At 44.2% G+C, this 24,382-nt stretch overlaps 1 protein-coding gene across 7 annotated transcripts in view; it reads right to left on the bottom strand.

The window, feature by feature from the left end:
* LOC115088276 (triadin-like) overlaps positions 1–24,382 on the bottom strand; it is a 162,069-nt gene that overhangs the window by 2,367 nt on the left and 135,320 nt on the right. For 6 of the 7 annotated variants that reach the window (XM_029596396.1, XM_029596394.1, XM_029596400.1 and 3 more), the window contains 2 exons: positions 13,954–14,049; positions 10,909–10,968 (listed from right to left, as the gene is read on the bottom strand). In XM_029596396.1, the coding sequence (XP_029452256.1) occupies positions 10,909–10,968; positions 13,954–14,049 (156 nt within the window). The remainder of the gene's footprint in view (positions 1–10,908; positions 10,969–13,953; positions 14,050–24,382) is intronic. The other variant, XM_029596397.1, reaches the window with a different exon arrangement.

Genomic DNA, 24,382 nt, shown 5'->3' with positions numbered 1-24,382 from the left:
CCTGCCCCAGAGACCAGGTTCCAATGCTTGGGCTTCAGCCTACACCAGTGCCTGAGCCCAGGCCCGATGCCATGACCTGACCCAGAGGCTGGGTCCAGATGCCAGGACCTTGGCCCAGACCTGGGCTTGATACAGTGACCCCACCTGAAAATCAAGTCCCAATGCCTGAGCTTCAGCCTAGGCCAGAGCCCGAGCCCAGACCCAATGTCTTGACCCCACCCAGAGCCGGGTCCCGCAGGCAGGACCTCGGCCTGGACTCAGGCCCAATGCTGCGACCTGACCGGCAGGCTGGATCCCGACACCTGAGCATCAGCCTAGACTGGAACCTGAGCCCAAGCCGAGGCCCTATGCCGTGACTTGACCTGGAGGTTGCGTCCCAACACGGGGCCAATACTGGGGCCTTAGCCAGGATGCTGGGTCCTGACACTTGGGCCAGGATCAGGCCGAGGTCTTGGAGCTCTTCTTCAGATCCTCTTATTTCTTTGGCTCTTCAACACCAAATGACGGTGTCCACTGGGGTCATGCCAGAGTTAATGAACTCTGGTGCATTCACCCCCGTGAATGGCACCATTTTGATATATAATTGGGTAGTGGCATCGGGCCTGGGTTTGGGCCTAGGCCCTGGTGCCAGGATCTGGCCTCTGGGTCTAGTCATGACACAGGTCTAGACTCAGGCTCCAGCCTAGGCTGAGGCCAAGGCATCAGGACTCGGCCTCCAGTTCGAGTAGTAGCATCAGGCCTGGGTCCAAGCTTAGCCTAGGCTCCGGTGTTGGGATCTGGCCTCCTGGTTGGGTCATGGAGTAAGGCCTTGGCCTGGGCTCCATCCTAGGCTGAGGCACAGGTGTCGAGACCTGGCCACTGGGTTGGGTCGCAGCCTCAGGCCTGGTTCTGCACCAAGGCCCTAGCACCAGGACCTGGCCTCCTGTCAGGTCACGGTGTTGGGCCTAGGTTTGGGCCTTGGCCTAGGCTAAGGCCCTGGTGTCATGACCCGGCCTTAGTTTAGCACCTGCTGGATCAGGTAAGCCTTTATTTTTTTATTTTCATGGGTCTTGGCCAAGGCCCTGGCAACAGCCCATGTTCCTCCACTGAGACCCTGAAGTCATGCTCGGGCCTAGGCTGCGGCCCCTGCTTTGGACTTCATTCTAGGCCCTAGGTGAGGCCCTGGCTTCAGGCCTAGGCCGAGGTGTTGGCATCATGCTTGGGCATAGGCTACGGCTCTTGCTTTGGACCTAAGCGAGGCCCTAGCTTCGGGCCTAGGTATGGGCCCGATGCATTAGATTAAAACAAAACAAACAAATAAGGTTTATTTCATTCTGGGAGGCCCCGATTCATTTTGGGGCCACCCAAATGAAATGAATTGTTCTTCGCGTTATGTATTTTCATTTTAAACAAATGCATATCCCTACTACTTATCCAGCTAAGTTAACCAGATACGTAACACTGCCTCGATGTGCCCACTGCCCGCCCACAACTTATCTGGCAAAGTGATGGCCATTGAACATAGCTGGATATTCACCAGCCACCACTTAACCAGTTAAGTCCTACTAATCTGGCTAAGTAGCATTTGAATATCGGCTTCAATATGATATTCAACGTGCATAGCATTTACAAAGATCATCTCTACATTAGTCACCAAACATATCATTGTAATGAGAGGGAAATTCTTTTTTAATCAGGCCAGTAGCACCCAGTACAATTGGGACTGTTTCTGAATTTTCTGCCACATTTTCTTGGTCCATGATTGCATCATTTGAAACTTGAGGATTTTTCTCTCTCATTTCATATGATTCACAGAATAGTCATTTGGTCCTGACACTTCTTTCAGCAATGCTGTTCTTATGCTTTTTACACTAAATCTGGTTCTCTTGCATTAAGCTTTTCATCTGTTGGGATGGAGCTGTCCCAGACAACTTCTCTCTACAAGTCTCCCAGGATTGTATCCCAGTGCTTTTATAACACAATGATATTACAATGTTTACACAATTTCCAGTGGATGAGCCATGTCACCTTGTTATCCCTTTCTGTATCCAGGCTTTCTGACATCAACACTTGATGTCCAGCATTGAGGTGTTTAATTGTTTCAAGTTCTGTTTTACAGAATCTGCATTTATTTGTTTCACCGTATTTTTCTATACTGGCACAGGAACCATTTTGTCTATAATCCACTATCCTGTGCTGCAATTAGGTCTAATGTTAAAGGTGTCCCTCCTCTTTCTCCCACTTCGTGGTTCACCATTATCTTGCTGAAATTAATAATAATAAAAAGAAGAAGAAGAACAATAGTCATACTATTTTTTTTATTAATATTCCATCTTTCAGGACACTTCAAAATGGATTACATTCAGGTACTTTAGGTATTTCTCTATCACCAGAAGGGCTTAAAATCGAATGAGGTCATTTGCTAGGACGTGGTAAGTGCTGGGCCAGGTTCGCAGTAGCAGCTTACAGTGATTCCACTGAGGTTTAGATTTACAAGTACCAGGAGGATGGTAGGGTAGGGGGATAGAGGCAGAGCAGGACTAATTTCTGCAAAATAATGGTAAATCAAGAAGTGGACAGGAGACGGGAGGAGGCCAGTCCTGGTCTCCTTCCTTTAATTCATGACAATGGGGCTGAGGGGCATGGGGGAGGCTTGACAAGGTCCCTGATTGACAGCTTGGGTAGGTGGGGCAGTGATTGGGCTGCTAGAGCCGTGATTTTCATTTTATTATTTTTTCTTTATTCTGCTGTTCCACTTAATCGGCTATATTCTTTTGAATATAACTGGTTAAGGCTAAAGTTATCAGGCCACATGAGGCTTGATAATTTTAAATCTATTGCAATATTCAAAAGATAGGCACTTTGGTTTGTTATCTAACTAAAGGGAGCCGGATAATTTTAAGTGGGGATATATACAGTATATAACAGGTTCTTTTTCCTGCTGACTATTCAGAATAACATACTCAGCTAAATGTAGCTGGATAAGTTATCCTCAGTATTCGACAAGAAAAAAAACCTTTACGCTTACTCTGTCTTATAAGGAAATAAAAAAAGAATAACACAATGTTTTCATGGCCAAGACGGCATAAATAAAATAGCCATAGGAATTAAAAAAGCTGAGGAAGACTTATTATTTGCCATCAGAAAGATGTGGACACCAGCTTGAGAACAATTGAGGTTTTTAGGTGCCTTCCCCCAGAAACGGTCTGGGTATGCTTCTGTGTGTGAGAGAGAAGCTGAACTGTCTAGAGTTTACCAAGAAAGTGTATTCCTTCTAAGATGAATGGTAGTTCAAACCACAGCAGGCATTTTTCGTATCTGTTTTACCCAAAACAAATGCCTAATCCCTCCCAAACATCCCCAAAAGTTTCAAGTTCTTTTGTTTTGGGTAGGTGTATGCCATTTGTAAATCATGCCTGCTATATATCTGATATAAATAAAAACAAAAACAAAGCTAAGAAAACAAAAAAAATGGATAAAACATGATCCAAAAACAAAATAAAAAAAAAAAATTCATGGCACATTCCTAGAATTTACTGAACTGAAGCACAAAACAGAAACTGAAAACCAATTTATCCTTATCTATGAAGAATTATCAAATATGTTTTACTTCCTGCCCATGCTCTCTTATGAAATCAGAAGTCGGGGCTTATTTAGTTGCATTCATCCACCCTGTTATCAGATATCCAGGATATTATCAAGGGAACATACTTTCTAAAACGGATAATAGGACAGAAGCCACATTATAGTTGGTCAGAATATATTCATGAGAGGAGCTCAAAGGCATAACCCCAGTTAAGCATAAAGTCCCAGTCCCAAGGCATTTATTTGGCTTCATGTCAACTTAATACAAATATTGTATTTACCTTGGTCATGCAATGTCTCTGTGAACAAAGTAGCCCTAAGCAAATTTGATCCAGATCCTAAAGTAGATGGTATAATCCAATCAGCCCATTTGCTTTACTGAGGAAAGTGATTGACCAGAAAAAGGCTTACTGAGATTTTGGAGGGAAGAGTTTGTTCTTCTGAGGAGTATAAATACTAGGGCTGTGCAAAGAAAGTGTTTATTTGCTTTGTAATCATCAATTATTTTTTTATTTTGTGAGCTTTTTTTTTTTCATTTTTGTTTCAGAAAATATAAGGCACTGATTGGCTTCCTTCTTCTATAGTTGAGCCCAATGTTTATTGGAGTGAATTTGATCCCATTTCCTCCCTAGAACTCACCCAAATGATTTCCAAATTAAATCCTGCCTATTATGCTCTAAATCTTTGTAACATCTCACTACTGAAATGAATTAAAGATGCTCTAATACCCTCCCTGCTTTCATTAATCAATCTTTCTCTATCAGTTTGGGTGTTGCCAAATGATCTGAAAAAAGCAACTGTCAAACCCCTTTTAAAGAACGCAATCTGGACCCATCTGATCTTAATAATTATAGGCTTATTAATATTTCCTCGCTTCTGGCCCTGAGTAAACTGATAGAGAGTTGTTTCCTTATTCAACTGACTGATTACATTGAAAACAAACAGATCTTGGATCCCCACCAGTAGGGCTTCAGAAAATCTTTTAGTGCCGAATTGCTAATACTATCCCTTCTAGATTCATTTAGAACAGGTCTAGATTCTGGACACAGCTATATTCTTGTTTCCCTGGACATTACAGCCGCATTCGATACCATTGATCACACGATTCTTTTTAATAGCCCGACCGAATGTGGTATATATGGGACAGTTCTACAATGGTTCTCCTCTTTTCTCTCAAATTGTTTCATAAGAGTTGAGTTCAAGAATACATTTTCTGATTGGGCCGAGTTGCCATCTGGGCTGCCACAAGAGTCAGCCTTCTCAGTCACATTGGTCAATCTGTATCTAACCAATCTGTGTAAAGTTCTAGCCAGACGTGATGGCTATAAGCTTTACACAATTGATATTCAGTTTTTTTGTCTGGGTCCATCCCTCTTGGTCTGAAACCTTCGATCTGATAAAATTTGTGTATACAAACCATCAAGAGGTGGCTGGTGTTTAACAAACTGTCCCTAAACATTGCTAAAACTCAATAGGGTAAATTTTATAACATGCACACGGGCATACATGTGCGCGCACTACTCAGCACGCATACATGTACGCCCGATTTTATAACTTGCGTGCGCAGGCATGCACAAGTTATAAAATCAGGGGTCAGCACGTGCAAGGGGTGCACAATTGTGCACCTTGTGTGCGCCAAGCCGCGCTACCTTCCCCCGTTCCCTCCCAGGCCACTCCGAAATCGGCCTGGAAGGGAACTTCCCTTCCCCCTAACCTAACCTTCCCTACCCCTTCCCCTAACCTTTCCCCCCTAGCCCTACTCTAAACCCCCCCTGTCTTACCTTTTGCACCTGCCTCTGGGCAGGCGCAAGTTGTGCGCGCCGGCCAACTGCCGGCAAGTGATCCCCAGCACAGCGGCAAATATGGCTGTCTGTACAAGTTTTGAATTGAAATCTTGTGTATGTTTTTATTTTGTACATCGCCTAGTTCTTAGGCAATTAATACATTTTAATAAAGATAAAAAAAGATAAAAAATTTGCTAATGCAGCAATCTATTTTCTGAAATGAATGAACCTAAAAAAAATGTGTTAGATTTTCAGGGGGCTTCTGTAGTTGTTGCAGGGTAAAAGAAACCAAAACAAAAATGCCGGATTCGGTTTGAATGTCATTCATTTTGAACTTAATGAACATCCCCTTAGTATATGCCCAGTAGGACACTTATGAAGATTGTAAGTTGATCCCATTTCTTGTTATTCCTTATTTTGTAACATATTGTTTATGTCAGTTGCTTCCCAAATTGTAATATGTTGTTTTATCTGTAAACCGGAGTGAAGGCATCTAGCTAAACTTCGGTATAAAAAAAGCTTATACGTAAATATATAAATAAATAAGTTCTTCCTTGGAGTAGAAAAAGATGTTGAGAGTTGGTTCCAGGTAGTGGAGAAGTAAGGAGAGTCTTTCCTATGCATTTAGGGCCTGATTTTCAAAAGTATTTACATACTTAAAAATGGATTTTACACTTGTAAAATGTACTTTACCCATGCAAATTGCTACAAAATATACCATTGAATTATCCATTGGATTTACACGCATTATGTGCACCTTACATGCATAAATGACTTTTGAAAATTGATATGATAGTATGTTACATTTATTCCTTTGAAAATCCACCTGATAGTTTTTCTGAATTCTGGTTGGAGAAAGATGGAATAAATATTTCCCTATAGCTAGAATTGACAGCAGAGATGCAGAGTTTCCATTAGGAGTTTTTGCACAAGCTTTGCTAGAAAGCTTCTTGCTGAAACTATTGAGAGATCAGTTAATGTTTTATTGACAGGAAAGGGACTGAAGCATCCGTAAGAAAGAATGGAAATGAGACGTCAGGAAGATAGCTGTAGAAACAACAGCCAATGACTGAAATCAATCATCAGAGTAATAAATCAGCTGGATGCTGGAATTGTAAGAACAATCCTTGGGTGATCAAAATTGCTAAATCTGCCAGGAGCTGTGCTCTTATGTGAAAAGAAGATGGTAATCTGTTTGAAGTAACTGAATGAATAGGATTTCACTGGCAGTCCTTCACTTGGGAGGGTAAAACCTATTTGCTTGCTTAACCTGCAGCTTACTGCAGCATTGGCTAAGTATATCTGAAGAAGTATAAAGTGAAAGCAACTTTTTAAATTAATTTTTTGCTTTACAATACTAAATTGTATCAAGGTGAATGGTCTGTTTCTGAATAAAAAAGACTGGGGCAAGAGGATTAGAATATCTTTGAAAGTTAATGTTTGGTTAACAGTGCTAAAGTATTGGCTCAGCATATCAGATACATTTTCTGTATTGCTATTTTGCCTGTTGTCCATATGACAGTGTGGACAGAGCATAGGACCAGCACAAACTGCCTGTCTTCAGATTATTGAAATGCCAATTATACAAAAAACCTTATTTAGGTAGTATATTACTGAGGTCACCACTTCTAAATATTACCTCTTACTCATACAGTGGCGCTGGTTATCACCATCATTTGGTTATTAATGACCTAATAACTGTGTGAACACATTTGTATTGTAAGCTTCACACATTGGTTTTATCATAGGTCAGTCCATGACATTGTAATGAGTACAGTATCTGTGAGCCCTTGATGATGTAGCGTGGTTGGCGCAGCCTAGAAGTGAACCTACTAGGCCCATTCCAACAGCTGGCGAATACACCCTATGATGGGACAGACTGGAATTTCACCTATACCAGCTGGCAACCTTGTAGGTTGAGACCTTGGGTTCAGGTGGCTGGCAGGGCTTAGGGGCTGGCAGGGCTTAGGGCTGAGGGCGAACAGAGGAACAAGAGGTCAGGGCAAGCTGCAGATGATGGATACCAGGAGGTAAGCCAGAGGTTGGGGCAGGCAGCAGGCTGCAGATACCGGAAGACAGACCAGACAGCAGACAAGGCAAAGTCAGATCCAAAGCAGAAGATCAAGTCCAGGTTGCATTGAAGCGATGGTCAATTTCCAGAAGTCAGGATCCAGTAATCAAACCAAGGAAGAGAAGACAACGATAAGGATCAGGACAAGGCAAAGACAATGACTAGGGTATAGCTGGACAAGGTAGACAAGGACGGAGCAAGGCGGGACAAGACAAGAGGGCAGGAGCTCAGGAATAAGACAGAAGGCAAGAGTAAGGCAGGAATACTGGAACACAGGAATGCAAGAACACAGAAATAAGAATGTAATGCAGAAACAAAGGCAACAGGCAATGAAGACCAAAGGCACAGCAGGAGACATGTTGCTGAGGCATCTGATTCTACTCGGAAGGAGCCTTTTATAGTGCAGAGTCAGTGAAGTCAACAGAGGGTTCTGCAGTATCTTCCCACTGCAGGCCCTTTAAAAGACCAGATGTCAGGTGCATGAGTACCTAGGGAAAGCCAGAGGTAGCATAAAGTGCCGTTCTTAGCAGCGTTTGATGTCGGCAGTGTTCTGGCCATGGGGAGTCTCTGTCGACATTGGGGTGAGTGAGGTGGCTCATGGGGCCATCTCGTGAGCCACCATATATAACCAGTACCCCCCCCCCCCACCCCAGTCTTCTGGAATTGGGTTTCCTGGGGAATCTCCTGTGGAATTCACGTATTAGTTGAGGGGCTTGGAAGTTGGAGGATGGCTCCCAGGAATTTTCTATGAGCCCATAGTTTTTCCAGGCAATGAAATACTGGAGTTTATTCCTGACCCTTCTCAAAGTCCAGTATCTCTTCCACTTCATATTGGATATCGTCCGTGACGATAACATCAGAAGGCTTGAGAGGTGGCCTGGATGGCCAGGACAGGACTGCTGGCTTTAATAAGGATACATGGAAAACAACATCTACCCAGAATGTGAGAGGCAAATTCAATTTGCAGGCCACACTCCCAATCTGACAAACCATGGAAATGGTCCTGGAAAACTTGAAGCAAACTTGAGGGATGGCATTCAGAGTTGATAGTTCTTAGTGCTAAGCCACATCAATTCCCCGGGCTGGAGCTGGGGAGCGGGGTAAAGTTTTTTGTCTGCTTACCTCTTCACATGAGCTACTGTTTGGTGTAGGAGGTGATGAGTCATCTGCAAGAGTTCCTGTAGTTTGCAGCCCATACTGTTGGCTGCAGGACAGACAACTGGAACTGGGATGGACATGGGCATGCACAGATGACAGCACAATGTGAAAGGGTGTAGACCAGTCAAACTGCTCACATGGTTATTGTGACAGGTGTTAGGATTCATGGGTTTTGTGGACCCTTGGCCCGAGGTGAAGGTTGAAGCAACCTGCAGGGAGGAGCCCCACAGGTCCTCACCATTGGGAGGCAAGGTCAGCTGCAGCAGGGGTCACGATGGTAGGAGTAGAGAGGTATAGTGTCCTGCATCACAGCCACGTGACCGCAGGAGCTAGCAGAGAGAGTAGTATGAGATGTCCCGAGGAGAGGGGCAAGAGACACAGTTCGGAGGGAACCACAGGCAGAACTGGAGATACAAGTCCCAGAACAGAAGCCTCCGATAGAGAAGCGATGGGCAGGCACGGGGAGTGGGGAGCGCGAGACAGGAATGTCTGGAGGAATGCAGCAGGACTGTCCTGAGGGGCAGGACAGCATAGCGAGAGAGGCTATGGTGCGATGACGTAGGAAGCCTGAGTCGAATCTCTAAAGTAGTGATGTAGCGACCCCGAGGAGCAGGGCTGCGCACAGTGGAATCTCTGATAGAGAAACGTAGGCACTACCCCGAGGAGCGGGCAGACACAGAACACAGTCACTGGTGTAGAACATAGGCACTGCCCCGAGGAGCAGGGAAGCACAGGGTCGAGTCTCCAAGCAGTAAGATGGTTCAAGGGCAACCCTGAGGAGCAGAGGAGCCGGCAGGCAGGACCTCTGGAAGGTGCAAAGGTTACCTCGAGGAGCAAGGAAGCCTGGAGAAAGGGTCTCCAAATGAAGTGCAAGCAGGCCCCCGAGGAGTGGGTACCTGTGTCAGAGTCCAGAGCCCCATTAATACAAGTTTTCAACACACTTTAGAAAATTGGCCCCTATGTATAAAAGGAGCCTTCTGGTTTGCTTTCAATGGGGCCGATGCATTAAACTGCGCTCAGCCGAGCGCACTGTATAACCCGCAGTCAGACGCGGGTTGAATAGGCGCTAATGAATCCTTGAATGCAATAAGGAGATTAGCACCTATTCAACGTGCTTCTGACCTGGAGTGAGTCTAATAGTGCTAATCACATGCAAATGCATGTGATTGATTCTATTAGCGTTCACTCCAGATGCAAAAAAAAAAGTGTGGCTAGGACGCACATTTAGAAGTCAGCAATTAGCACCTGTCTGGAGCAGGCGTTAATTGCTGAGTGCTCCTTAAACCAGTATAGAAAAGCAGAAAAAACTGCTTTTCTGTACTGCCTCCTACTTAATATCATTGCGATATTAAGTAGGAGGAAAAACAAAATTAAATAAAGTTAAAAAATAGAAAAAAAAACCAAACACTGGCAGTCAGGTGCAGGAAACAGACGCTCAAATGACAAAAGTCAGTTTCCCAAACCTCCTGCTGTGCGGCATTTAGGAAAACCGTCGCCGATAAACTCAGCGTCGGTTTTCCTAACTGGCGGACCGGCGACGCCGATCGGGTTCTCGTTAGCAAGGAGGCGCTAGGGGCGCGCAAGCAACCCTAGAGCCTCCTTACTAACACAACCCCTAATTTAAATATTGCATGGCGCCCCCCTTGGGGGCGCCTGGGGCGCATTAAGAAAGCGGGCACTGACTGTTCAGCTCCCACTTTCTGTGCATATTTATTGCATCGGCCCCAATGTGTCTGTCATAAGCTAAGTAGCAATCAAAATATCAGTCATTCACCCCCTGGGACACCGGTTCTTCTCAATAACTTGTATATATCTTATGTCTGAGGCTACCCCTAATTGAATTATCACATTCATTTCAGATCAGGCCCCTGCATCCAGACACTGAGGGTCACTAAAATCAGAGGGGTAAATTTCCCATTACTCATGATAATGCATAATTACTATATTACTTGACCCTATAAGGATCTTGCAGGTAATCTTTTTACTCCAGGATCAAAGAACACAACCATAGAAACTGTAAATGATGGCAGAAAAATCCCCACGTGCTCCATCCAGTCTGGCCAGCAAGCTTTATTTATTCTTTTAATCAACCTTTCAGGATAAGCAGATAAGTGCTGATCCAGGGATTTAGGGTCATTGCTATTTGGGGATCCATCAAGAGTCAAGGAGAGGAGAATTGGCTATGCAGGCAAAAAGGTTATTTCCCTCCCTAATAACACACCTGTTATTAGGGAGGGATAGCCTTTAGTTAACATGATAGCCTTTAGTTAACATGAAGCAAGCTCTGATATTCCTCCTGACCAACTTTGTAACTACATCATCATATGTTACCTTTTGCTGGTGCTTTCTTTTCCAGCTTTTCTTTTCTTTCAGCTTTATCTTTGTGTCTTGCTAGAAATGAACACATAAAGGACGGTTACGTCTGGGGGAAATGTTGGGATCCTTGTCCGGAAGGGATTGAACTGGAAAGCATGGATCAGTTGGCCAAGCATTAGCACATGCTCTTATTTGTGTGATGATTACATGGTGCAGAAATTTCTGCACTTTTAAAGTCCACAGGCCTTTCAGCATGAGTACTTTCTACTTATTTTCAAAGAAAAAGTACATGGGTACGTTCTATTTGAAAATTAAATGTGTATAAAATATGCACATTAACAGCGCCTGAGGGAGACATGCAAAATATTGTGTGTGCTTGTGGAAATATCCTGTATGTGTCCTATTTTCTTCTCCTAACCTACACCCATCTCTAAGAATGCCTCCTGTCAGCCTAGGTAGGCAAGGCCACACCTAGTTGGAGCTGCCTGAGGAGGGCAATTTCCTGCTAAGCCATTTTACCAGGGTAAACCGTGAGTAACCCGGGTACATGGCTCCGAATATTGTCCTGTGTATGTGAGAATGTGTGGCATTTGCCATTGACGTGCTTTCCATGTACTTTTATTTGAAACTACCCCAGACATTGGCCATACTTAGTAAATGAAATGTAAGCATTCCCGTTGCAGATCTTCAGCTCCCTAAGAATGCGATATCAAGCAGGCACAGTACCTGAACTCAAAAGAAATCCTGGGAACCTTAACTTTAAGTGAGAACATCTAAAATAGACCCTCATTTACTAAGCAATTTTTTTTTCTCACAGACACACCAAGGCCAATATTCAGCACTACTTAGCTGGACAAGTAGGGACTAATCTGACTATCCAGTCCCATTCACCAACTGCCACTTAGCCCGATAAGCAGTAGGCAGGATGTGGGTATAACTGGGAGGAGTTACTTATCTAACTAACTTACACCATCATTCATCAAAAAGTGTTAGTAATGCATTAATAATGCCTGTGATAAGGAAAAGGGGCATGTTTATGGAAATTTTTGAGTTACAGCGTGGTGAGGTAACTTACTGCTTTGCATCAGTATTATCACACGGCACGGTAAGTTTTCATGTCCTGTGGTAAGGTGGGGAGAGGGAGAGGGAGAGAGAGAGAGCCTCTGGGGAGGGCCTCACTGTGTGCACCTATTTATATCACTATAGGAGGTCCACCTAACAGGTCGAGGTGAGGTATTAGTGGTGGTTTAGGGTTTAGAGGCCAATTTTGCATGTAACAGGGTACCATCAAGCTATAACAGGGTACCATCAAGCTAGGGCGAGATAACATAGTACAAAATTTCATCTTTGTGAGACTTTCCCCACTCCAAATGACATCAAATCTTCGCCAAGGTGTACTGTGATGTTCAAAAGCCTCACTCTATATGTAAATGTTAGACGCGCTGGCCACGGATGGCCACAGCCAGCCCCCCTTACCGCTTCCGCAGGCGTCGGGAGTACAGCGGGGAGATGCCTCCACCACACGCCACCAGTCCCGTCCTCTTTCGCACAGCCGCTGCTAAGGAAACCACCTCCCATGGCAGACTCCGGTTCCATCTTCGCGGCTTAACGCTGCAGGCCGATGCCGCTAGCAGCCCTTCTGGGCCAGGCCCTCCCTAGGTGTTTGGCCGCGCCTCTTGCCTGGCTTTAAAGGGCCAGCTATGAACCACACTGGTCGGCTCCCTAGATGACGTCAGGGACCGGGGACTATATGACGGAGCTTCCTCTTCCTGTTCCTTGACTTGGCAATGAGTCTGCTTCACCTTGGTGGAGTCTTCAGTGCTTCTTCAGTGCTTCCGTGTCCTGTTCCTGCCTTCCGAGTCCTGTTCCTGCCTTCCGAGTCCTGTCCCTGCTCCTGCTCCCTTCCTTGGCTCCCAAAGACGGATCTTCTGGCTTTTGACCTCAGACTGGCTATCGGCGACTCTCTGGCTCTTGACTCTGGACTATCTATCGGCAACTCTCTGGCTCTTGACTCTGGACTGGCTATCGGCGACTCTCTGGCTTCTGACCTTGGACTGACAATCAGCGACTCTTCCAGCTGTGAATCTACCATCTTCACAGGGGCCCACAGGGGCCGGCCCCACCCACCCAAAGGCTCAACCCGCGGGGAACAGGGTTGGTATTGGTGAAGCTACAGCTGGACCCTGCATCAGCTCAGCCTCACCTCCTGACGGTGGGGACCTGCGAGGGTCCGCCCTCTCAGGTAGCGCCAACTCCCCCTCGGGCAAGGGGTCCGCATTCTCCTCCGCCAACAGTACCTAAACCTCACCTCGAGTGACTAAGTGGGCCTCCTATAGTAACATAAATAGCTGCTTACTAGCGTACCACACCCAGAGGCTCTCTCTCCCTCATCTCAGGCCCTTCCCCAGCCTAAAAAATGCCCAAAATGAAATTTGCCAAAAAAATCACAAATTGCAGTATCATATCACATCAACATCACGCAGCTTAACACAATTGAAACAAGTGTAATTATTTTCAGCGTTAAAACTGTGCAATATCATACATTATGGCTTCACACTTTGCAAAGCCAGCCCACTTTTACAGAAGTCTCACCCCCAACTCCTCCCCAATTCCTCCCCTTTTTAAAAATTTGCATCACACCATACATTATGGCGCTTATTTCATGCATTAAGGTGTTTTTCACATGCAAAAATGCAGGCATGCGAAAACGCCTTAATGTGATTTGATAAATGACCCTGTAAATTTCCAAAAAGTGAGAAAATCCACAAGGAAATGAACTGTGCAAGTTAAAATATAAAATTTAAGAACTGGGCCAAAATTCTATAGTGCTCTTTGCACAGATTTTAGGTCAAGCCAGTTTGAATTTTCAAAGTGAGTTAACTCAGTTCTGAATCAGGGATATGTGTGGCCATGAAAAACACATGTACTATAATATCTATGATTATTCGTACATTAGTTCAATAAAACACAAACTATAGAGGGTCAGGTTTTGGCCAGAAACAGTGATGCACCTACTAGAAATCTTTGCTACAGTGAGCAAATATTTTAAAAAATTGTTACCTTTGGCTATTGTAATCTTTACAGGTTTTTCTTTTCTTTCTGGTTTTTCTTTTCTTTCATGACTGACTTTTCTTTCATGTTTGTCTTGGTGGATTACTGTAAGTATATAAATTCACATACACAATTACTATATTTCCATTATAAAATACAAAAATGCAACTTTTGATATGAGCAGAAAGTAGATCTCTCAAAAATATAGCAAAATAAAAAAACACACTTTATGCTTTACATCTTTTTTTAATTCCATTTTGGCATGAGGCAAAACTGAGCACCCTTGCCCTTGTAGCCTGGTATTTGATCCATGATTAAAAGGTGTGTGATGTTAGATGAATCAAAGATCATCTGGATTAAATGTTTTGATTAGGAAGCAAAGGAAAGGCTTTTACAGGACACTTTGCTGAAGAATAAGTACATCGAGTAACATCCCTTCATCTCTTTTCCAAGTTGCTTTGTTTCACGGGGGAGCATAAAAGTCTTCAAAGAACAATGAGAACAAGGGACAATTAAATGAGGAGATAAGACATCCCTAGGCTAAGAGAAGAGGGACAGCCTTCAAGCCATGTGAGCCCCAGTAACACAAAGAAGCTGAAATATGCGGGACCTCCAAACTCAGAGTACAAATATTTTAATTTGTATGAGTCTTCACTCCCCTTTGCCTCCCCTGAATACCTCTATGCACATTTTAATGTACTGAGGCCTATATACATAAGTATATGCAACACTAGTTGTTACATTGTTTAGCATCAATCCAATTGAGTAAGCAGGTATTTTACTATTCTTTCTCAGAGAATATAGTAGACAATTCAGATAATCCACCTTCTCCATCCTTTTCTTACATGAACACGGATGCTTTCTTGAATTGGTTCACTAGGAAGAGCATAAATATTAGCAGGTGCTCATAAGATACAGCCTGGACAGCTTGGCGCTTTATATTCCATTGTGTGCAGTACATTCATTTCTTTAAATATGGATCATCGAAACTGTTTTCAGTTATAAGGTGTTAAAGCAGCTCTCAAATATTACTAAATCAAATTGCAAACCATGGAAATCAGAAAGCTGGATTTTTATTTATTTATTTATTTATTTATTTATTTATTGTAGATCACCCTTGAGGACATCCTTCCTATCTTCTCCATGGTACTGCAAGATAAGTGGTCTAGAAAAATTACAACAGGAAAACATCATCTAATGATGGATGCTACTTTATTAATGATAGGAAATAGGAATACTGGTCTGAGGATACAGACATTTATTTCTTTCCTAGCCTAAGTATATTCCATCTGCATTGCATAATCCTATGCAAATGCAATGAGAAGGGACATTTGCAAGGGGACCAGTATTGTTGTTGTAGGCATTAATTATGATGGATGACAATACAAAGTGAGGTTAAAATATTTCTGTGAAGGTCAACCTGATGACTGTGTGGCAGTGCAGCACTGCCTTTCGAAGGGACCAGGATTCAATTCCTGATTCCATGCTCAGGGTCACCTGGGGTTAGGAATGCTATGGAAGCAGCATTCACAGTCCATCTGGCTGGAGGCACATATAACTCATCCGCTTTCCAGGACAGCCATAATGAATATGCATGAAATACATCTGGCAACAATGGAGTCCCAGTGGATGAAAATCTACTTCATGCACATTCCCTGTGGCTATCCAGAAAAATAGACTGCTTAGATGTGCAACCAGGATCAACTTGGGGGAATCCTACTATAGCTGAGAGGCAAGGACAAAGGTTCTTTCCAAAATCTGGCACAGGTGGGTTTATTATTATGCCAGTTAGTAGGAGTTGTTTTGAGTAATGACTGGGAAATCCCTACCTTGCAGGTGCTATGAATGTTTTTTTCTACAGTAACCACAACTCCTGCTGGTTCTCAGAGCAGGAATCCAGTCTGAGAATCAAATCCAAGCCTTCTACACAGTAATAGGTCATTGCTGTTGCTTTGGGAAGTGTCCTGAATTCTAAATTCACTCTGTCTTTTCTGAAGCATGGATCATGAGCATCAACCTTTCCTCTAGCGCAACTCAAAAAGATTCACAAAAATATACATTTGATATTTAAATCTTTGCTGAAAGTCTCATTAAGCTAAGCAGTACCATAGCACTATAAATGGTAGGTAGGAGTGAAAAAAGCATCACCACCTCTATGGAGGACACAGAAGAAATAAAAGTATCAAAGCCTTAAGGTTATGGTCAACGTTCCCACACCCTGTCACCTGGGAAAGCAAAGCATTGTGTATGTTTATGTTATACTATGTGGAATAAAATGATCATTAGGTATGTGCATTTGGATGATCCACATGTAAAGTTTGATCCAAAAGAGCCAATTTTCAGTTTGGTTTGGGTCATCTGAACCAAATGGGTGCAGTCCTCAGAAAAATCAGAACCCTTTTTGGCTCATTTGATTCAGTCCCATTAAGGTTTATGGGGAAACTAGGTAAGACAGAACAGAGCAGCTTGGAGATAGGATAAGGAAGGAGCAGGAGCAATCATGTTTCAGCCTATCCCAACTGGCAGTTGCATGTATCAACTTCCTCATATTTTTATTTTAGGAGAAATGAAGAGCACTTTGAGCAGTCCGTGATCATTTTCAAGTAAATTTTTAAAGGTCTACGAGCGTACATCTTGGTGTTTGCGTGCACTGCCGGGCCTTGTGCGTGTTGTACACATTTTACAATAGGCCTGGCCATGCGCATAAACCCCCGGTATGCGCAAAAGTGTCGGCTGAGGGAAAAGTGCCAGGGCCATGGTCTAGGCGGGGAAGAGCGGGGTGGGGGGTGGGCCGGGAGAGCACATTAGTTGCTGTCCTGGGGAAGCAATAGCATGCGCCGGCAGCCAGCCAGCTCGTGCAGATTACTTCTGCTCCGGAGGAGCAGTAAGTATTAAAATGTAAAAAATTAGGGATAGTTAGAGTAAGTTTAGGGGACAGGGAGGATAGGGGAAGAGAGAGGAAGGATAGAGTTAGGTGTAGGAAAGTTCCTTCCCAGTCCACTCCTTAAGTGGACTGGGAAGGAACTGGGAGAGGCCTGATTGCGTCGCCACATGTTGCTTTGTAAAATTCCCCCTGCACGTGAGTCATGGGCTGCCCACATATGCGTGTGAGGATTTTAAAATCTAGCATGCATGTACGTGCAGCTATCGGATTTTATAACATGCACGCGCTGGCACTTGCATGTTATAAAATTGGTGTGTCCATATGCCTGCACCGGGAACCGCACACACATGGATGCGAATGCACTCCTTTTAAAATTGACCCCTTTGTTCTTAGTCATTCCTCATTTGGATATCAAAGAGAGAGGAGCCAGAAATTTTGAAGCTCCTTGCTTCAAAATTTCAAGTAAAGAAAAGATTGGAAAAAAAGTTTTAGATTTAGAGGAGAAAGCAAGCTGTGCTCATACAGTCATTGTCACTGTGCCCTACCTAGTATGCTATTAACAGCACAAAAAACTATAATCTCTCTGTCAGAGGGTAACTATATATCAGTAGGGTAAGACTGCATTTCCCTTCTACAGCAGGCAGGTATCATTAGTCAGGGTCTATAAGAAATATGCAGAGAGGGAGAGACTGATTTTCTCTTGCAGCATGTGCAGATTGGCCAGTGACTGACTGTGATGGGGGAGGGATGTATTAACTTGCTTTATGTAAAAGAGTCAGTGGGGCAGTGACTGTGAATTGATTTTTCTGTGTGTAACCTCTGCACTAAGTTCTTAGTATACATAGTCAGAAAGGCTGCCTTGGAGTTTTGATGCCATTGTGCTTGCTGCCATATCCCTCACTTGGCGTGTTGATGCCACTCCTCTTCCTGCCATACTCCTCACTCTGTACCTTGGGGTAATCATGCACTCTTGGTGCTCTTTGCCCCCACCTCCCCTTTGGTGCCAAGTGGGTTCTCATTCCATTATTTGTGCTCCTTTGTTCCTCTCCCAGTGGCTTAGACTATTTCTGGCCACTTTTGGTGCCCTTTGGCCCTCTCTTGGTGCCATGAGATATTTAAGACACTTGTGGTGTTGTGGAGTGTTGTTGCCTTTGCTGTTGTCTCTCAAAAAAGTTTCATAAAACATGGATGGAAAACCCCAAAGTTAGAATAAGAAAAGGATGAATTGCTTCCCCTTGACTTTAATAGAAATTAATGGAAACATAATCTGAATGAAACAACTGAAGTTCTGATTCAAACCATACAAATAGAACAGAACAGGAATCCAACCAAAATGCTTTCCTGTGCATGCCCCAAATGATCATCCCTTTTTATCAGCTGTATAAAAATTGAAAGATGAGAGCATGTTATACATGGATTTTCTTCCAAGTGCAATAATTAGTCCTACGTGCCCAAATTCAAGAACAAAATGCCATAGATATTAATTTTTCCTTTGAGAGTGAAAACTAGTCACAGTGATTGCAGTAGCTATAATTACAGTTTTAGCTTTATCATTGGAAAAAAAGGACTAGCATAGTTGATTGAGCAGAAAATGTTACACCTTTTAACTGTTTTCAAACAATGCTCAGAGGTCTATCATTAATATCCATCCATAAACAAACAAACCAGTCAGCAATTTGATGTATCTACGGTTAGGCACAGCTGTTTTCAGAGCAGGAATGCTCCATTTTCTACACTTATCAGCTGCTGATTGGATTGCAGTTGTTCACACAATAAAAAATCAATACAAATTGAGAATTTTGTAGAGAGAAAATCATTTAAACATTTGACATGGTGAATCACACTTCCTTGCTTGCTTCATTAGCAGCCTCTGGGACTTTCTGGCTCTATCTGTCTTGGCCTGTTTCCAATCTAGCCCCTCCTCCTGTTCAAGACTCCTCTAGAGGGACTCCTGCATCTGTTGTCAGTTGGTCTCCTGAAAGCAAGTTTATATTTTCTTATGCACAGTTGCTCTCTGAGGCTCTTTATTCTTGTTTTGGTTTTCTTTGTTCATGTCTGTTAGAAGAACACTCACACTTAACATTATCTCTCCTTCTCTGTCTTCACATGTTTTCTGTCTGTCCTTACTCCATATGAACATAGCCACCTCTAACACAGCCGCTAATCTTGGTCTTTCTTGACTCCAGGTTATACTTGTAAACTGAAATGCTTTGCTTATGCTTGCATCCCAGAGGAACTCTGGAATATTCTGAATAAGGAGGCACAAGTGGAGAAAACCTTCTTAGGATTTCTTGCTTGTATTAAGCTGTCCTGGAAAGACTGACAGTGATTGGTGCAGAGGCTGGTAACCCCTGGCATGCATGCCAGAATATACCATGCAAAAACATTTGGCTTGGTAGATAGCTGTGCAATGGGGAGAATCCATGCTGCATTTCTTATACTAGGAGACAGCCAGGTCATGGGTCTGCTTGATATCAGCAGCATAAAGGCAACTCCACTTCCAGCTATTGTGATATGAAAGTGTGACAAGTGCTCTCCTGAACCAAACTCAAGCAGGGGATGCATTTCCAGAGCTGGTATTCCAGTCTGCCTCACTCAGTGCCACCTTAAAAATCCACTTTCTGTTCCAGAGAAAGAATAGAAGAGCCTAACAGAAACTGCTATCAGACTGACAGACTCTGCATCCTTCCAGCCTGAGAGAGAAAAAAAAATTCAGGAGCTTCAGGTAAGAGTAAAGTAGAGATATAGCCTGAGTCCCACCCTCTTACCTAACTCTATAACTCACATTGAACTCCACGACTGGAAACTTTTGTAATAAATAAACATTCATGATAATGATGATGATGATTTAACATCAATACCTATAATCTCACCAGCCCTGGGTCTAAAACTAAATAACTCAGAGATCAAATTCCTGCTATATACAGATGATTAGTTTAGTCTATCCTCTACCCTGGAAGGTTTGCAAGAAAACCTAAACCTGCAAGAGACTACTACATAGCATATTGAAAAAAGCTGAGCAAACCATAGATTATGCTTCCTTGGCCTGACACTAAATGCATCTGGTAATTTTAAATTGCCTATAAAGAAAGATGTCTGTTTTCAAAGACTTAGTTCAGGTAATATTTCAAGTTACCCATAAAAAGAACAAGAATTGAAATTTCTTTACCCCACTCCACCTTACCCTCGGTTCCCTGGGCAGCTTCTTTACCAAAATTTAGCTGGATAAAAAGAGACAATGATGGTGGCATCCCAAAGGAATGGCTAAATTTTAGCCGGTGAGCACTGATAGTCAGTGCAACCCAACTAAAGTCAGCTGGTAAGTCTGGCTGGAAAAATAGCTATCCCAAAGTCCTTGTAACTTTCCTGCTCATCTGCCCACTGCATATGAACCTCAGAGTCAAAGCCGTAGCGTGCCTAAGGCCAATCTAGCCTTGGCCATAAGTGCCACTACCCGAGGGCCACCATAGTGCTGCCAGTGCAGAAGGTAAGAAGATGTTACTTGCCGCTGCTGTCAGGAGCACAGCGGCCCTGCTGGAGATAGCAGCAAGGCCTGTGGACTTCTTAGGAGGAGGAGCAGTGTTCTGCTCGTAGGTGTCACGTAGAATGTCAAAGTGGCCCCTAACCCCCTACACTCTTACCTAATCCCCACCTCGAGTTACTAGGTGGGCCTACCATAGGGATACAAATACCTACCTAAGGGGATGACATTATGGCCAGGCTTGCTCTCTCTCTCTCCCTCTCTCTAAACTAATAAACATGGTCCACCCAGTGGTCATATGCAGGAAATACAACAGGCCTGACACCTATCACAATGTGCACTAACTTAGCTCTTCACATAGGGGTAGATTTTTAAAACATGCGTGTTCGCGTACTTTTGTTGGCGCACCAGTTGCAAACAAAAGTACGCTGGATTTTAGTAGATACGCGCGTAGCCGCGCGTATCTTCTAAAATCCAGGATCGGCGCGCGCAAGGCTGCCGATTTTGGGCAGCCGGCGCGCGCCGAGCCGCCCAGCCTGCCTCCGTTCCCTCCGAGGCCGCTCCTAAATCGGAGGGGCCTCGGAGGGAACTCTCTTTCGCTCTCCCCTCACCTTCCCCTCCCTTCCTCTACCTAACCCACCCCCCCGGCCCTATCTAAACCCCCCCTACCTTTGTCCACGGATTTACGCCTCCCGGAGGGAGACGTAAATCCACACGTGCCAGCGGGCTGCTGGCGCGCCGAAACTCAACCTGGGGGCGGTTCCAGAGGGCGCGGCCATGCCTCCGGACCGCCCCGGGCCGAAACCACGCCCCCGGCCCGCCCCCGAAACTCCGCGTCCCGCCCCCAAAATGCTGCGTCGATCAGCCACGCCCCTGACACACCACCGACACGCCCCCAACAAAAATCCCCGGGACACGCGAGTCCCGGGGCTCTGCGCACGCCGGCAGGCCTATGGAAAATAGGATTGCCGGCGCGCAAGGCCCTGTTCGCGTAAATCCGGGCGGATTTACGCAAGCAGGGCTTTTAAAATCCGCCCCATAGGTAATTAGCACAAATTGCAATAAACTGAATTTATGCATAAACCACACCCCTTTTGCAATCACATGCAGTACTTACCACATTTTGATAAATCCAGGCCTTAGTTTGTAAGTCAAGGGACCACTGTATTTAAAAGTTCCCAGGTGATGAGGGAGAGTGTTAATACTTAATTTTAATTATTGGGTGTTACTTGATGTGTCTGTTTTAAAATAATTCATTTTATTAGTATGGTTTGAGTAATATTGATATCTCTTGATTTTATTGTTTTATGAGGAATGGTAATGTTTCTGTTTTTCTATTCTTGTAGGATCTGGTTTGTTGCAGTTTCTTGTTCAGTTTTTGTCACATTTCTATTTATATTTTATGGTCTCTTTATTCTATGTTTGAGGGTCTGTCTGTTTTTTGCATGTGTGGCTGATGTGTGATATTCCAATAGTGTGTAGTTTGTATATAGGGATCTATAGCAGCTTGGCTTGTTCTGTTTTCCTAAAAGGAGGTATGCTGGTGTTTTTATGCCTTGTGTAATATTGGCAGTGTTGCATTTTCTTCGGTAAGGATGTTTGAGTGCTGGCAGTTCTGTTTCAATATAGAATTTTTATTGCATTGTAATTCTGTTTTCTCATGGCACTCTAAGGGCCAAGATGCATTGCAAATACCAAGGATTTCAGTTTTTTTTTTGTTTTCTATTTTTGCAGAGTTTTCTAGTTGGTACCACAGCAGTACATGTAAATATAATATACATGTAGTAAGCAATATTTTTATCTTAGAAGATTGTACTTTGAATATCATTGTACTTTGAATATCATTTTTTCATATAAATGTATGTGGAGAGGGCATGAGGGGGTGAGGAGAAGACAATGCTGTAAGTTTCACCTAGGGAACCAAATACCCTTGCACAGACCCTGGGGCATTGCCGTACAAACATTTAACAGAGTAGCCCAACTTGTGATGTCATACTGAGTTTTTATAAGCAATAAAGATATCCTTGGCCAATTTCAAGACTTCAATAAAACTACTATTAAAATTATTTGATATTATCGTTCAACTAAGTGAGAACTGAGGTCTCAGCTCTATCATCACCCAAAGCCCCAACAGGATCCCTGTAGCCTCAGTTCTGCATTTAGGCAAAAAAAACCCCCCAAAAACATCTATGTAGCAAACCTTGAGATTTTATTTCCTTTCATTTACCTAAATATACTAGAAGATGTGGTAGGATTTTACCTTATCAGGCAAGAATTAAGCCCCAGTGACAGGTAAGACCTTCAGAGGAAGTAAAAAAAAAAAAAAATGGTACAAATCCTAAAGAAAATCTCTTATTGCTAGCAAAATGTCATAAAATGAGGGTACATTGCTTAAACAGAAAAAAAAGGTAGTCAGATTTTGCTATCTTGTTAAAAAGAGTACTCTAATGGTCTTGCTATTAACTGGCAGGAAAGGTTTTTGGATACCTAGTGATCCATGTCTTCCCATGAGGGATCCCTTCTAGACATTGCATAGCTATGTATAAGAAATTGTTGGCAGAATGGGAGCTTCAAAAACAGTCAAACATTAGTAACCATGATGATTTCTTTTGTAAATGGAGCTCAGATTGGTAAAGATGACAGCAATATTACAGTAATTCAATTTCGTAAAGCCAATTTTAAACAGATGAAGTATCCCCTTGAAGGAATTAACTGGATGAGATAAGGCTATAGAAGGGAAATTGGAGATATTAGAGGTTACTGGACAAAGATCAGGAGCAATGCACATCTACAAAAATAAGGTATAGCAGAGAAAGGAGTAAGATGGGAAAGAAGCAAAAGAAGCAAAAGACTTCAGAAATAAAATCCCACAAAGGGGGAGCCGAAGGAGGGAGAGTGGAGGACCGCCGGAGTCCCGCAGGCAGCGGCAATTTGTAAGAACTGCTCGCAGCTGTGAGGGCTGCGAGGGCTGTGTATCATCAGCCTGATCCGGGGCTTAAAAACCCCGTGAGAACCGGAGTACCTCAGAGCCGAAGGAGGGAGAGTGGAGGACCGCCGGAGTCCCGCAGGCGGCGGCAATTTGTAAGAACTGCTCGCAGCTGTGAGGGCTGCGAGGGCCATGTGTCATCAGCCTGATCCGGGGCTTAAAATCCCCGTGAGAACCGGAGTACCTCGGAGCCGAAGGAGGGAGAGTGGAGGACCGCCGGAATCCCGCAGGCGGCGGCAATTTGTAAGAACTGCTCGCAGCTGTGAGGGCTGCGAGGACCGTGTGTCATCAGCCTGATCCGGGGCTTAAAAACCCCGTGAGAACCGGAGTACCTCGGAGCCGAAGGAGGGAGAGTGGAGGACCGCCGGAGTCCCGCAGGCGGCGGCAATTTGTAAGAACTGCTCGCAGCTGTGAGGGCTGCAAGGGCCGTGTGTCATCAGCCTGATCCGGGGCTTAAAAACCCCGTGAGAACCGGAGTACCTCGGAGCCGAAGGAGGGAGAGTGGAGGACCGCCGGAGTCCCACAGGCGGCGGCAATTTGTAAGAACTGCTCGCAGCTGTGAGGGCTGCAAGGGCCGTGTGTCCAGCCTGATCCGGGGCTTAAAAACCTCGTGAGAACCGGAGTACCTCGGAGCCGAAGGAGGGAGAGTGGAGGACCGCCGGAGTCCCGCAGGCGGCGGCAATTTGTAAGAACTGCTCGCAGCTGTGAGGGCTGCGAGGGCCGTGTGTCATCAGCCTGATCTTGGAATATAAAATCTCACGAGAAGCGGCGCTTAGTCACCGCCGGCTTTGACCGCCTTTGACTGCTTGGCTGTTTTGAAAGTCTAAATTTGGATTTATGGGGCATAAAAGGAAGGCCAGGTCCTATACATCATCTCCGGTTACCCTCCGAGTCGGGCCGATGGATACTCTTGAACAGACTCAATAAGCCAACTGAGGACGCCAACAGAGACTCTTTTGAAGTCTCGTTAAGTCCTGGCTTGGGACCCACACCCTCTCAACCCTCAGGTGCAGTGACCGTGGAAGGAGCCATGGGAAGTGAGACTGCAAACGTAAGTAGAGAGGAAATCCCTCCCGAAGTGGAGGGT

Source organism: Rhinatrema bivittatum, chromosome 3 (assembly GCF_901001135.1).
Source record: "Rhinatrema bivittatum chromosome 3, aRhiBiv1.1, whole genome shotgun sequence".
Taxonomy (NCBI): domain Eukaryota; kingdom Metazoa; phylum Chordata; class Amphibia; order Gymnophiona; family Rhinatrematidae; genus Rhinatrema; species Rhinatrema bivittatum.
Note: the sequence above shows the minus strand (reverse complement) of the source record. Positions and strands in the feature narration are given on the sequence as shown.